This window comes from Rhineura floridana, chromosome 4 (genome assembly GCF_030035675.1).
Source record: "Rhineura floridana isolate rRhiFlo1 chromosome 4, rRhiFlo1.hap2, whole genome shotgun sequence".
NCBI lineage: Eukaryota > Metazoa > Chordata > Lepidosauria > Squamata > Rhineuridae > Rhineura > Rhineura floridana.
In genome coordinates this window covers 207,734,787-207,749,261 of record NC_084483.1, presented here as the reverse complement: position 1 = coordinate 207,749,261, position 14,475 = coordinate 207,734,787, and the positions used below count along the sequence as shown (strand labels likewise).

Below are 14,475 nucleotides of genomic sequence, written 5' to 3'. Positions count from 1 at the left end.
TAGCGGAACTGTTTAACTGGGTCCCGCCCATAGATCACCTCCACGTAGGACTCTGTACATGGAACAGGAGCTTAAGCTGCAGCTTCTTTAAGGAAATGACCTCCCCAGCAGCAGAGACTTGTGGCTCCAGTGTCTGTGGGGCAGTGAATCCTCTCTGGGTTTTAGTCCAGACTTTCAAGGAGCTGTCCAAGGGGCTGAAAGCAACAAGTCTGCACTGCCTTCAAGCTGTTGCATTTCCTCCTCTTGTTAGAACCCGAATGAATTATGGGGAGAGGTCGAGTGCTTTCTCCACACGGTGCACCCTAAACGCCCACAATGTCTCAGGTCTGCATCACTAAATGACGCGTTTGTGTCACTGGGCATTAAGGCACGAGGCTGATCTGTAACTTGGCGGTGTTTCATTTGACAGGCTGTTTTACTAATCCTGAACCAGATGGCAACTGCAGGGCTCATTGCTGAGATCAGACAAATGGTAGCTCAGTCAATAAAGCAAGAGCTCTAATGTAGCATAGCTGGCACAGGGCTTGGAAACTGGTGCTCTGGGGAAGCCAGAATCCTCTTTTGTGCAAAAGAGGGTAATGCAGAAGACCTGTTTGCACTTCCATGCTATCTGCCGTCATTAAGGAATCTAGGCTACAATTCTGCATTTACGATAAACCAACTGCCTTTAAAATACTTCCTTTCCTCCTTCAGTTCAGTGACCATGAGCTGAGCTAACTGTGTCATATCTACAAAACACTTGATCATAGGTGTCAGATATCTGTTGCTCACACTTCTGCATAACCCCCAGAGCCGGTGCCAGGCACGATTGGGCCCTTGGGCACCAGGGTGTCCCAGTCGTCATGCTCCCTAACACCCTCTCCCAATGCAGGTGTAAACAGGCCCACCTGCCCCACCTTGGGGCGTTGGGTCAGCGGGGGGCATCAACTCCTTAGGGACACCCTTGCCAACATCTTGGGTGATGGTAGCCATGTGCATGCAGTGCACTGACACAGGAGGTAGGTGAGGCAGGCGGGCCTATTTAACCTGTGCCACCTGCATCAGGATGTTTGTTGCCCCTACTCCGCAGAACAATCAGATGCCAATGCGGATTGTAGAGCAACCTAAGAAGGAGTCCTTGGCCGATGCCTGACCTGGCTGCCCGCTGGCACCAGGCCTGGTAAATGCTTCCCCTAGTATTTATCTCCTTGTTGACGACCGATAAAGGTAAGGACTTCACACGGTGCAGAGTGAAACTCTGGAATTAGTTCTCACAAGAAGCAGTGATGGCCACCAACTTGGGACGGCTTTAACAGAGGATTAGGCAAATTCATGGAGGAAGAGAAGGCTATCAACGGCTACTAGCCAAGGTGGGAATTACAAGTTAGGAGAGCGCTCTTGCACTCAGATCCTGCTTGCGAGCTTTCCATAGGCATCTGCTATCTGCTTGGCCACTCTGAGGACAGGATGATGGACTAGATTGGCCTTTGGCTTGTTCGTGCTGTAGAACCCTTGTTAAGCAAGTTTGTGTGTTTGTGTGTTAGAGGGTCGTAGGTTTATTTTTAAGACAGAAGCGTGGACTTTACCTGTTTGCTCTTATATAGAATTCAGCTTCAATTTTAAACTAGGTTTCTTAATTTTTTTATGACGTTGAAAGGCTGAAAAGAATAAGGAAATAAGCTCTTAATTAAAAAATCATTAGGCTTTTTTTTGCCCACCCTGATTCCAGTTAGGATATTAAGGCCTGCAGTGCCCCCCATGTGGCTTACTTTACCAGCAAGGTTAGGGATGCAACTTTTCCTGGTGCTGCATCATTCTGGCTTTGGAGAGTCAGACAGAACCCTTTCTTTTATTTCTCTGTTCATTCTCTAGGCGATAAAAGGAAAGTTAGGTATTCTGTCATCCGTCTCTCCTTTGTCCAGTTCAGTCATTAACTACCTAACCTTAAGAGCTGTTTTTCTTCTTTATTGTCCTGGCAGCTCTTTTCAGTGTGTAGAAGATGTTTACAATTTCTTTATCTTTGCAAAAATAGCCTGGGCTGCAGAAAAAAAGGCCAAAGGGTGAAACTGCAGATTTGACAGAGGCCTGTGTCACCATAAATGTATTATATTGTGGCATAAACTTACTCCAAGGTATCTAACAAATGCTTATACTGTAATGTAATGTAAAAGGAAGTGCTTCTTCAACAGCACATAGTTATATATGGTGTTGGACTACCACCTGGGAGAGCAGGGTTCGAATCCCCACACAGCCATGAAGCTCCCTGGGTGACCTTGGGCCAGTCACTGCCTCTCAGCCTCAGAGGGAGGCAATGGTGAACCCCCTCTGAATACCGCTTACCATGAAAACCCTGTTCATAGGATCGCCATAAGTCGGGATCCACTTGAAGGCAGGCCATTTCATTTTTCATGTCCTATTCAGAGTAGACCCATTGAAAATCATGAACCTAAGCGAAGGCCTCATCTGCACTGTACCTTTAAAGCAGCGTCGTGGCTTTCCCGTGGGAACTGTTATTTGATGTGGGCACGGAGAATTGTTAGGAGACTCCCCTATTCCCCTCACAGAGATACAATTTCCAGAGCAGTTTAACAGTCTCTTTTTCCAGGGAACTCTGGAAATTGTAGTGCTGTGGGAGGAATAGAGGTCTCCTAACAATTCTGAGTACCCATACCAACTCCAGTTCCCAGGAGTCTGTGGGAGAAACTATGACTGTAGTATAATACAGTTTTTAAAAGTATATTGTAGATGAGGCATTTGTCATTTCCACCCCAAGTTTTGTGATTTTTTATATCTACCACCAGATTGGGACAGGACATATTCTGTCCTTTCTTTTTCTTCACAATAGTGCCTCTCGTGATTTTAGTCAGTGCCTGGTTTTGATTCTGAAACATGTGCCCAGTGGCTTATTAGCACAGTGGAAGGCATCCAAGTGAGCTGTTCCACTGGCACAAGCACTTTTGCCTTCAGAGCAGAGCTTCCCTTTCCTCTCCTTGTGTGCCCCCAAACCTGCTCTGGAGAGTTGGGGGGAAACCCTGAACATATTTAGGGGGTGTGCAGGCAGGAGGTGCACAAGGAGAGGGAGGGGAAATTCTGTTGCACACTCAAAAGGGCTTGCAGTATCAGAACTGTTTGGTTGGATATCTCCCAACGCTCTTCAACCTTGGGTCCCCAGCGGTTGGACTACAACTCCCATCATCCCCAGCCACTTTAAGATCAGGCATGTTTGTACCTGTAGCCCAACAACATCTGGAGATGCCAGGTTGAAGAACAGTGGTTTAGCACAATGAGATCTGGGGACAGGATTAGCTTAATAGATTTTCTATAATGCCAGTGCAATTTCATGCAACATTAGCACATGTCTTGTTGTGTCTCTGGCTTTCACTTCAACAACCCTAGGAAGCTATTCGGGGACTGGGAAGGGCCGAAGGGAAAAGAGGCTGTCAAGTGGTGAGTGGAGGGGGGCACATGCTTATTCCCAAAGTGGCTGGTGCAACCTGCAAGTGGCCATAAGCAAAGTTTCGGGGGGGGGTTGTAGACACCTTATTTATTTATTTATTTATTATTTAATTTGTATCCCCCCCCTTCCTCCCAGCAGGAGCCCAGGGCGGCAAACAAATCGCCAAAAACACCTTAAAACATCATAAAAACAGATCTTAAAACACATTAAAACAAAACAGCATTAAAAACATTTAAAAAAAACTTTTAAAAAGAGTTAAAAACATTATTAAAAAACATATTAAGCAATTCAGACACAGACTTAATTAGATGCTGTTGCGTTCCAGCTCTTGATATATAGCATGGCTGGCCAATCGCTGAGATGGGCGGAGGGCATTTATGGCATTCCCACTGCCCAGGACTGGAACATTTATTTCTTATTCTGTTGCTGTTATTCAATGTTTATCCTGCTGTTCCTCCCAAAAGCAGCCCAGGGCGGCAGACAGTGACAAAACACTAAAAAACTTAAAATGTCTTAAAAACAAAAACAGATACAGACTGGGATAAGGCATCTGCTTAAAACTCTTACTGAAAGAGGAAGGTCCCAAGAGGGTCACGCGGGCCCAGATGCTGGACAGGCACAGGGAGGCTGTTCTCTGGCTTCTTCACCTAGAGGCAAAACCACCCCAAATCATGGGTAGCATAAAGTCTGCCTCTCTAGGCCGTAGCTCAGGGGCAGAGCACCTGCTTTGCATGCAGAAGGTCCCAGGTTCAATTCCCAGCATCTCCAGGTAGGGCTGGGAGAGACTCTCTGTCTGAAAGCCTGGAGAGCGGCTGCCAGTCCATGTTGACAATACTGAGCTGAATGGCCCAATGGTTTGACTCCATATAGGGCAGTTTCTTATGTTCCAGAATCGGGACCAAATCTGAAGCTTAAATACTGGAGGCAGAGATTAAGCTATTATTTGTTTTATTTAAAGCATTTTCACAGTGCTCTTTATCTGAAAAAAAAATGTTCCCAGGGCAGTGTACAAATATCAAGACAGGCCCCACCCTCAGGCTCGCAATCTAAAAGGCACGGCACAAAAGGAAAGGGCACTGGGAGGGAAGAGGGGGTTGAAAAACAAGCTCGAGCACTGGCTCTTAGTTGGAGTTCTTGTCACAAGTAGCTAGAATTGGAAAGAGTTCAAGGAGACGAAAAGCAAACGTTGCTGGCCTTTAAGCAGAGCTGACAGAGAGGCTCTGCTGTCCCATCTCTTTGTATTCTGTAGCCTGATGGAGTAGCTTTGTCTGCACATGTGCAGTGCCGGCTTGAGGGAGATTGCAGGGACAGGATTTTGCGGTGAAAAATCAGGAACAGAGCCAAGATGTTTTAAAGTGTTTTTAGCGCTTTGTTCGCCACCCTGGGCTCCTGCTGGGAGGAAGGGCGGGATACAAATTAATTAATTAAATAATAATAATAATAAGATAGGCAGCGGGTGGTGCTGGAGAGCTAATTGCACTAATTGCCTCAGAGATCATCCCACCCCTTTTATGTCCAGCTGAGCACTGTGATGCCCTTGAGAGGGTCTCCTGCAGATACCGTCTCATCAGGAGGTCTCTTCTGCACAAGAGAGGAAGCGGACCTTGAGTGTGGCGGCACAAACATTTTGGAATTCCCTCCCCTTAAATACCAGACAGGTGCCATCTCTGTTGTCTTTTTGGCACTCACTGAAGACCTTCCTCTTCCAACAAGTCTTTTAAGTAGAGACCTTGATCCTTGTCTGTATCTGTGCTCAAATTGTTTTCAGGATGATTTTATTTCTTTATTGCCCATTTGCCTCCCTGGGCTCCGTTGGGAGGGTGGGATATACATTTAAATAATAGTAATTAATAATTATTATTGTTACCAAAATTTCCAAAGAACCAGTAGGACCTGCAACTAATGACGGGGGAGAAATTTGGTTTGCTTCTTAATTCAGGCCCTGCCTAATTTGCACTTCTTCAAACAAATACATGAATGAAACATCTCTGAATTTTTCAATGTAGTTCGCCAACCAAAATACATGTAGATAAATGTTGGGAGAGAGTGTGCTTTAAAATGCATATATTAGTGAAAATAACAGACAAAAGTGCATCATATTAGGGGAAGTAGCTTTCAAAAAGTGCATATTAGGCAAAAATGTATATATTGTGTAAAATGATTAATTTTTCTGAGGTCTCTTTTTTATAAAACAAATGCAAGTGATGTGGAAATATGGTGAACTGAACTTGCGATTGGAAACATTAGAAACAGAGAACCCATAACAGACAGGTCTGTCCATTCCTACCTGCAACAAAATGTTGCAGTGTATCCTCATTTCAGAACAGAAGTGCTCCTGTTCAGGGTTCCTGCCAGCCAGCTGTGCCCTCCTCCCAGGATTCTCCATTTCATTCCCCCCCCCCCGTTTCCTGTTTTCCTTTTCCAACTGACCCATAATGTTCCATGGTTACTGAGTATGCCCGGTCCTCACTGGGTGCAGGTTGGGTTGCTCCCCTTTAGGTTCTGTTTTCTTCGAGCATGCCGATACCTCCTCCTTGTTTTTCAGTGGCCCTGCTTTGCCTCCCAATTTGTTAAGAGCCACCTCCTGAGTTTGCTGCTGTTGGGAGTGGTACTATGGGGGCTGACCATGGCATAGTGGCAGAACATCTGCTTTGCATGTAGAAGGCCCCAGGTTCAATCCACAATGGCATCTCCAAGTAGGGCTGGGAAAAGATTCCTGCCTGAAACCCTGGAGAGCCACTGCCAGTCAGTATAGACACTACTGAGTTAGAGTCACCAGTGGTCTGGCACGTTATAAGGCAGCATCCTATGTTCCGTATCTCAAAATCCTCGGTTGTGACTCCTTTAATGGGGCTCCTTGATTCAAAATTGCAGTTAACTTGTCTGGAGTTGATGGGATAGGGTGGGATATAAATCTAAGCCTGTCCTCAAAATCAGTCGCATTGGTAGTATAAGTCTAGGACAACAGCAAGGTAGGGAACAGCTTCTCTGGGCAGCCCAGCCCAGCAGCAGAAGCAGCATCTGTGAATTTCAACAAATGCAATTCTATAAGTTTATTTTTTCCAGCCGTAACATGCTGCACGGAATTGCTATGACAAATTAGGTGCTGCAATGCAGTGTTTCAGTAGTGAGTAAATGGATCCCTGAATGTAAATAGGAAATATGATTAATGCATGAATAATAAAACATTTTGTATCCTTAATTGTGTTCTTCCTCCTAAAGTGCTTCTCCTACAACTTCAAAGCAATATGATTAGACTAGAATGCAATGGCATTACCCTTTGCCTCCAGCCGCCTGCTTATGTTTCCTGCGCTATATATTAGTCATCAGTAGAAGGTTAGTGTTCAGTCATTCATTCATTCAGTGGAAACAGAAAAGCTTCTGGAATCTGCTTCCGCCTTGCAATGTTGGACTTCGCTGAAGGTGAAAGCGTGTGCTTCAGATTGCATGAAGGAGAAAACAGGCAGGCCACATGCATCTGTGAGAGAGAGAGGGTGCAGGATCACGTACTCTGGAATGTTGCGTGGAATCCAGGATGGTGTTTCACATCAAGCCCTTCCAGCGTCCATAGTATCATGGCTTCATTTGGGAGTCATGGCTGTCCCTTACAGACTTAACATTTCGAGCCTGGAAAGATAAATACTATCTATTCTACAGGGTTCTGAGGATTTTCATGCCCTTGCCTGCATGTGAACATACTTTCTATAAACACGAACTTGAGGAGGTGCAGGAAATACTCATCAGATTTGCAGATGATACAAAAGTGGGAGGGATAGCTAACATCCTGGAGGATAGAAACAAAATTCAAAGGGATCTTGATAGGCTGGAGCATTGGGCTGAAAACAACAGAATGAAATTTAACAGGAATAAGTGCAAAGTTCTACACATAGGAAAAAGAAACCAAATGACAGTTATAAGATGGGGGATACGTGGCTCAGCAATACTACATGAAAGAAGGATCTTGGGATTGTAGTTAATCACAAGCTGAATATGAGCCAACAGTACAATGTAGCTGCAGAAAAGGCAAATGCTGTTTTAGGCTGCATTAACAGAAGTATAGTTCCCCTCTATTTGACAATGTTTAGGCCTCATCTTGAGTACTGCCTCCAGTTCTGGACGCTGTACTCAGAGGAGGGCAACGACGATGATTAGAGGACCAGAAACCAAGCCCGGTGAGGAGAGACTGAAAGAACTGGGCATGTTGAGCCTGGAGAAGAGAAGACTGAGGGGAGATATGACAGCGCTGTTCAAGTATATGAAAGGTTGTCACACAGAGGAGGGCCGGGATCTCTTCTCGATTGTCCCAGAGTGCAGGACACAGAATAATGGGCTCAAGTTACAGGAAGCCAGATTTTGGGTAAACATCAGGGGAAAAAATCCTAACTGTTAGAGCGGTACGACAATGGAATCAATGACCTTGGGAGGTGGTGGGCATTCAAGAGGCATCTGGACAGCCAGCTGTTGAGTGTGTTTTAAGTTGGATCCCTGCACTGAGCAGGGGGTTGGACTTGTTGACCTTATAGGCCCCTTCCAACTCTATGATTCTATGATACCTGTTCAGCCACTTTGGATGGCATATATCCAGGGCTTTTTTTCGTGACGGTATTCACTACAGAGTACTGGCCCCTATTTATTTGCTGCCTGTTTTGTGCTGGTACCCGTGGTACTTTTATCAAGATACAAGTAGCAGCACTTCTTATTTTTTCTCAAGAAAGCACTGCATATACCAATCTGTATGTGTGAATTAAGGTGGATGTATTGAGGCTTATTGTATTGTTAACATAAGCTGATGAGGGGGCTTCCCTTCTCTTTTATTTGTGTTTTCTTTTTCTCTCTCTCTCTCTTTTGCTGGTCCCCCCCATTTTTTCTTTTCTCCTTCTTTAATAAATTCGCAAGTAAAACAATTTTTTGTGTGAAGTGCCTCCTTTTCTATGGGATTCACAGATGGGGAGAGTGATCTTGTGCTTGGGTCCTCCCTGTGGGCTTCTCATAAAGGCATCTGGTTGGCCACTGTGAGAAAAGGACATTGGACCAGATTGGCTGTTGGCCTGATCCAGCTACAGGATGCTTCTTACGCCTCACTGGGTTGCCCATTTAATTCATTTGTAGGTTTTCCTCAGCTCAATGCCTCTCGGGGGCGGGCGTAAATACCCCCTACCTACCCAGAATCTTCCAATGCTGCTGCCTTCCCTCTCAGCCCAGGGTTCTAGTAACGCAGAGCAAACTGCAGCCTCCAGAGGGCTTCTTGCATGGGCCCAAGGACTGGAGATGGAGATTAATTTTTTTAAAAATTGAGACGATTGTAAAATCATAGAATAGTACAGTTGAACAGGGCCTGTAAGGCCCTCCAGTCCAACCCTCTGCTCAAGGCAGGGATCCAACTTAAAACGTAGCTGACAAGTGGCTGCCCAGCTGACTCTTGAAGGCCTCCAGAGTCAGAGAGCCCACCACCTCCTTAGGTCATTGGTTCCATCGTCGTGCCGCTGTGACACTTAGGAGGTTTTTCCTGATGTTCAGCCAAAATGTGGCTTCCTGCAACTTGAGCCCATTATTCCGTGTCCAAACCAAAAAGAACACGCAAGGTTTGTTTATTTATTTATTTATTTATTGCATTTATATACCTCTCCATACCCAAAGCTCTCTGGGCGGTTTACAATTAAGAACATAAAAAACAAGTATACAAATTTAAACCATACCAAATTAAAACCCATTAAAACCGATAGGCCAGTTAAAACACATGCAGTTCAAATGCTGTTAAAATGCCTGGGAGAAGAGGAAAGTCTTGACCTGGCACCGAAAAGACAACGGTGTTGGCGCCAGGCGGACCTCATCAGGGAGATCATTCCGTAAGTTGGGGGCCATCACTGAGAAGGCCCTCTCCCTTGTTGCCAGACTCCCACCTTCCCTTGTAGTAGGCACCCGGAAGAGGACCTTTGATGTTGAGCATAGTGTAAGGGTGGGTTCATGTTGGGAGAGGCGTTCCACCAGGTATTGTGGTCCCAAGCCATGTAAGGCTTTATAGGTTAAAACCAGCACCTTGAATCGAGTTCAGAAACATACAGGCAGCCAGTGCAAGCGGGCCAGAATCGGTTTTATATGTTCGAACCGTTTGGTCCCTGTTACCAGTCTGGCCACTGCATTTTGCATAAGCTGCAGTTGCCAAACCGTCTTCAAAGGCAGCCCCACATGGAGTGCATTGCAGTAATTTAACTTGGAGGTTACCAGAGCATGGACAACTGAAGCCAAGTTATCCCTGTCCAGATAGGGGCGTAGCTGGACCACCAACCAAAATAATTCATTTATTTATTTAAAATATTTCTATCCCGCCCTTCCTAGCAGCCACCGAACCAGTTGTAATGTTCTGCTAAATGTAAATGTACTTCCTTCAATTCGATTCCGACTTGTGCTGACCCTACAAAGAGGGTTTTCATGGTGAGGGGTATTCAGAGGGGGTTTCCCATTGCCTCCCTCTGAGACTGAGAGGCAGTGACTGGCCCAAGGTCACCAGTGAGCTTCATGGCTGGGTGTGGAATCGAACCCTGGACTCCCAGGTGGTAGTCGAAAACCTTAACCACTATGCCACACTGGCTCTCTGATATGTATACCCAAAACAAAAAAGACTTGCAGGCTCCCCTTTCCGTATTGCAAGAACAAGGGGGGAAAGGTGAATGCTTCTTTAGACCAGGACAATTTGACCACTTTATTGGAACAGGTTTTGTGAAGCAGCCTCAACAAGCTTATGGGCATCTTTAAAAAAACAAAAAAAAAGCCTATGAAGATACTCTCACTCTCTAGAGCTCTTACATGAGGCAGAATATCACAATGCGTTCAGATGCAATGGCCATCTGCTAGCGATATCAGCTGCCAGTCTGTCCATCAGCAAAAGTTTGTCTGCTTGCAGGATGTCTGGATGATGGGAGATGTTCAGGCAGCTCTGAATGCAGATTCGTCACAACTGTCGTAAACATAATTTGCCAACATATGCTATGAACCCAACTGTTACCATAAGTGCCAGCCTTGCCAGTCACATCATGCCTCGTGTTTGAAGCTCTTTTGTTAATTTTTTGGATTGTAACATGGACTGTCTTGGCGAAACATACTAGAGAGCTCACTTGTGTTTTTTCCTCTCCCTGTCTCTGCCCCACAGATACTCTGAGCGAAGCCTGACAAAGTGCATTGGGATTACTATAGAGACCAGGCCCGATTACTGCCTGAAACGGCACTTGAGTGACATGTTGTCTTACGGATGCACCAGGCTGGAGATTGGCGTGCAGAGTGTCTACGAGGATATAGCTAGAGATACGAACAGGTGAGGAGAGTAATCTGTGGCCAGGAGGGGTTAATTGGCTTGGAGGGCTTTAAAAGGAGGCGTTTAAAAAGAGCCAGGGTAGCCAAATGCCGACTTTTTAAATGGGTGTCAAAGTCAACCTATCGATGCCCAGAATTAACCAGTCAAATGTAACCCTCGTCAAAATATAATTGGATTGTGTTGTTGTTATGTGCCTTCAAGTTGACTACAACTTATGGCAACCCTATGAATCAGCGACCTCCAAGAGCATCTGTCGTAAACCATCCTGTTCAGATCTTGTAAATTCAGGTCTGTGGCTTCCTTTATGGAGCCAATCCATCTCTTGTTTGGCCTTCCTCTTTTTCTACTCCAGTTTTTCCCAGCATTATTGTCTTTTCTAGTCAATCATGTCTTCTCATGATGTGTCCAAAGTATGATACCCTCAATTTCCTCATTTTAGCTTCTAGTGACAGTTCTGGTTTAATTTGTTCCAACACCCAATTATTTGTCTTTTTCGAAGACCATGGTATGCGCTAAGCTCTCCTCCAACACCACATTTCAAAGGGGTTGATTTTTCTCTTATCTGCTTTTTTAACTGTCCAACTTTCACATCCATACACAGAGATCGAGAATACCATGGTCTGGATGATCCTGACTTTAGCATTCGGTGATAATTCTTGGTAATTCCTTGTTGCAAACACAAGGACTGGCCGGACTGGCCATCCCTTTTCAGAAAATGTGTTGCAGAGCTGGAAAAGGTGCAGGAAATGGCAGGCGCAATTATCAGGGGGCTGGAGCACTTTCCCCACCAGGTTATGGGGTGTGTGTCAGGTTGTGGGTGGAAGGAGATATAAAACCACGTATGGTATAGAGAAAGCGGAGAGGAGGCTTCCCCCCGCTCCTGTAACATTCGACCTCAGTGCATCCAGTGAAACTGGTAGTAAATTCACAAGGAGCAGAATAAAAAATTTCTCTGCGCAGCACACAATTCATGTGTGTCATTCACTGCCTTGGGATGTCGTGGCTGCTCCTTTAGCTGTAGTTCAGAAGGGATTGGAGCAATTAATAGCGGAGCAGAGGTCAGTCAGCGGCCGTTACTCATGATAGCTCCAGCTCCAGAGGCTGTCTGCCTGGGACACCAGGGAGTGCAAACAACAAGGGAGGAATGTAGCCTTCGTCCCCTGCTTGTGGACATCCCAGAGGTATTTGGCTGGCTACATCACTGCTGTTTGGCTGAGGCTCCCAAAGTGGTGAACAGAATAAAACAGGTGATAAAGTTACAGTAAATACAAATTGACAAGTACAAGACAGTACATCAATTTGTTGTTATATGCCTTCAAGTCGATTGCGACTTACGGACCTGTGAGTCAGCGAGCTCCAGTCGCATCTAACAAAAACCTAGGCACACCATACATCACACTTGATACATTCATGAGTTGCATTTGTGCTCTCATGACAAACACAGGGTCCATCCACCACCGAGAGCCCAATCTCACAGCAAGCTTTCTCCCTGGAAGTAGCCACAACTGTGGCAAAATTCTTACAGTTGCTCTCCAGGGCAGGGCTGGCTGGCTCCTCAATAGGCTGTGGTTCTCCAGGTGCACGAACATATGGGGGCTGGGGAGGCCAAAAATGGTATTCACTCCCAGCCGACAATGCTCCTGTTACAGCTACCTGCCACCATGTTCCTGTGTATTCAGAAGCATGTTGCCTCTCATCCTGGAGGGCTTATAGCCATCATGGCTTTTCCTCCATGAATTTGTCTCATCCTCTTTTAAAGTCATCCAAGTTGGTGTCCATCGCTGCCTCTTGTGGGAGCGAGTCCCATACTTTAACTATGCACTATGTGAAGAAGTACCTCCTTTGGTCTGTCTTGAATCTTTCCGCTTCATAGCATGATCCTTTCGGGTTCTAGTTTTAAGAGACGAGAAGCAGCAATTCTCCCTGTCTGCTTTCTCTAGACCAGCCTTTCCCAACTAGTGGGCCACCAGGTGTTGCTGGACCACAACCCCATCAGCCTCAGCCAGCATTGCCAATGGTCAGGAATGATGGGAATTGTGGTCCAACAACATCTGGTGGCCCACTAGTTGGGAAAGGCTGCTCTAGTCAATGCATGATTTTATGCACCTCTGTCGTGCCCTCTCTTACTCGCCCTTTCTCTCAACTATAAAACCCCAAATGCTGCCACTTTCTCCTGCATAGGGGAGTTGCTCCATCCCCTCATTCATTTCGGGTCACCCTTTTCTGAACCTTTTTCCACCATTGGGCCCCAAAGTAGAAAGTACATAATGATTATAAAATGTACGCAGACAGGCATTAGTCATAGTCATGCTGCATTAATTAAAGATAAGGTAGCTTGATTTTGCTGCGTATTCTCCCAAATTCCTGGGCTAAAACTCTCCATGGAATACTTCTGGGCAGATTAGTTCTGCAAAACCATGGAGGATTGCATTGGCATTTGTCGGTGCTGCCTTTCCCATGCCAGGAAGAGTTGGAGGTGTAGCTCAGGGAAAAAAGGAAGTGATTTGTTCGCCCTCTCAGAGTCTAAGAAAGAGACAAAGTGTGTTTGATCAAGTGGACATGCTTCCTTCTCCTAGATAATAGCCTCTTGATGGGAAGAGAAAGGATTCCTTGTTAGGCAAGCTGATTGGGCAGCCATTGAGGAACCACAGGGAACATTGAAGAAGGACCGCACAGCATGCTCCTGGTGATGGAAATAGCCCAGATTGCAAGTAATAAGGCAGAGAAGGAAAGCCTGGGGGGGGGGATGTGGCCCTCCCGGCCACACCCTCTGCTCAGGCTACACCTTTCACAGTCCTGGCTCAAGTGTTTCTGCCTGTTTCTTTCAATGGTGGTAATGCCTGTGGCTTGCCTGAATGGAGAGAGAGAGTGTGTGTAAAAACCTCTGGCTTCTGCATGGCTGGAATGTGGCCTGCTGTGCAAAGGTAAGAGTCACATTCTTTGCCACACTTGCCATTAGTAAGTGGCCCCCGAAAGGTTCCCTATGAAAGAATGTGGCCCTCAGATTAAAAAAGATTCCCCGCCCTTGTTATAAGGTAACTATAAACGGTGGATGAGGGTGGGGAGTAAAGACAAGAATAGTCTCAGGTTAGTTTGTAGACGTGTGTGGGGGCTTCCTTTGCACCTACTTTCCAAAAGCCTGTTTACATGCACACTTACTGCTTCCATTGAGGCTCTTTTCACATACTAACTGGGTATGTTCAACAGGAAACGGCAACCAATTTTTGCACCCTGACTAGCATTACCTAAATGATACGTGCTTTTTGTCATATTCACATTTTTTTAACTGTATGCCAAAAATGTCTTGGGCATATCCCTAAATTGTAATGTGTGAAATGGCCCTTCATAAATCTATTCGGGACTCCGTGAACTTTTTCTCTCTTAGAATTGGCTCCATTTCCTGTTTGCTAATATTTTGTCACCAGTCTTTACTTGTATGCCTTCTTTCTGTGAAAAATTATGTTGGAAGGCTGCAATCCTAAGTGCATTTACTAGAAAACATTGAAGACAACCAGACGTACTTCTGAGTAAACACGCACTAAACCCATCCATGTTATAAAATCCTCACAGGTATTTCCTAAATACAACAATAACAGAGAGTTGTATTCAACTACATTTTGCTCAGAGAAGACCCACTGAAATTAAAAGACCTGCATTAGTCAAGTTCATTCATTTCAGTGGGTCTATTCTGAGTATGATACAACCCCTAATGTCCATATTTACCTAACTA

The 14,475-nt window shown here is 45.5% G+C and overlaps 1 protein-coding gene across 2 annotated transcripts in view; it reads left to right on the top strand.

The window, feature by feature from the left end:
- ELP3 (elongator acetyltransferase complex subunit 3) overlaps positions 1-14,475 on the top strand; it is a 121,709-nt gene that overhangs the window by 30,452 nt on the left and 76,782 nt on the right. For both annotated transcript variants that reach the window (XM_061625856.1, XM_061625857.1), the window contains exon 8: positions 10,584-10,745. In XM_061625856.1, coding sequence (XP_061481840.1) covers positions 10,584-10,745 — 162 coding nt within the window. The remainder of the gene's footprint in view (positions 1-10,583; positions 10,746-14,475) is intronic.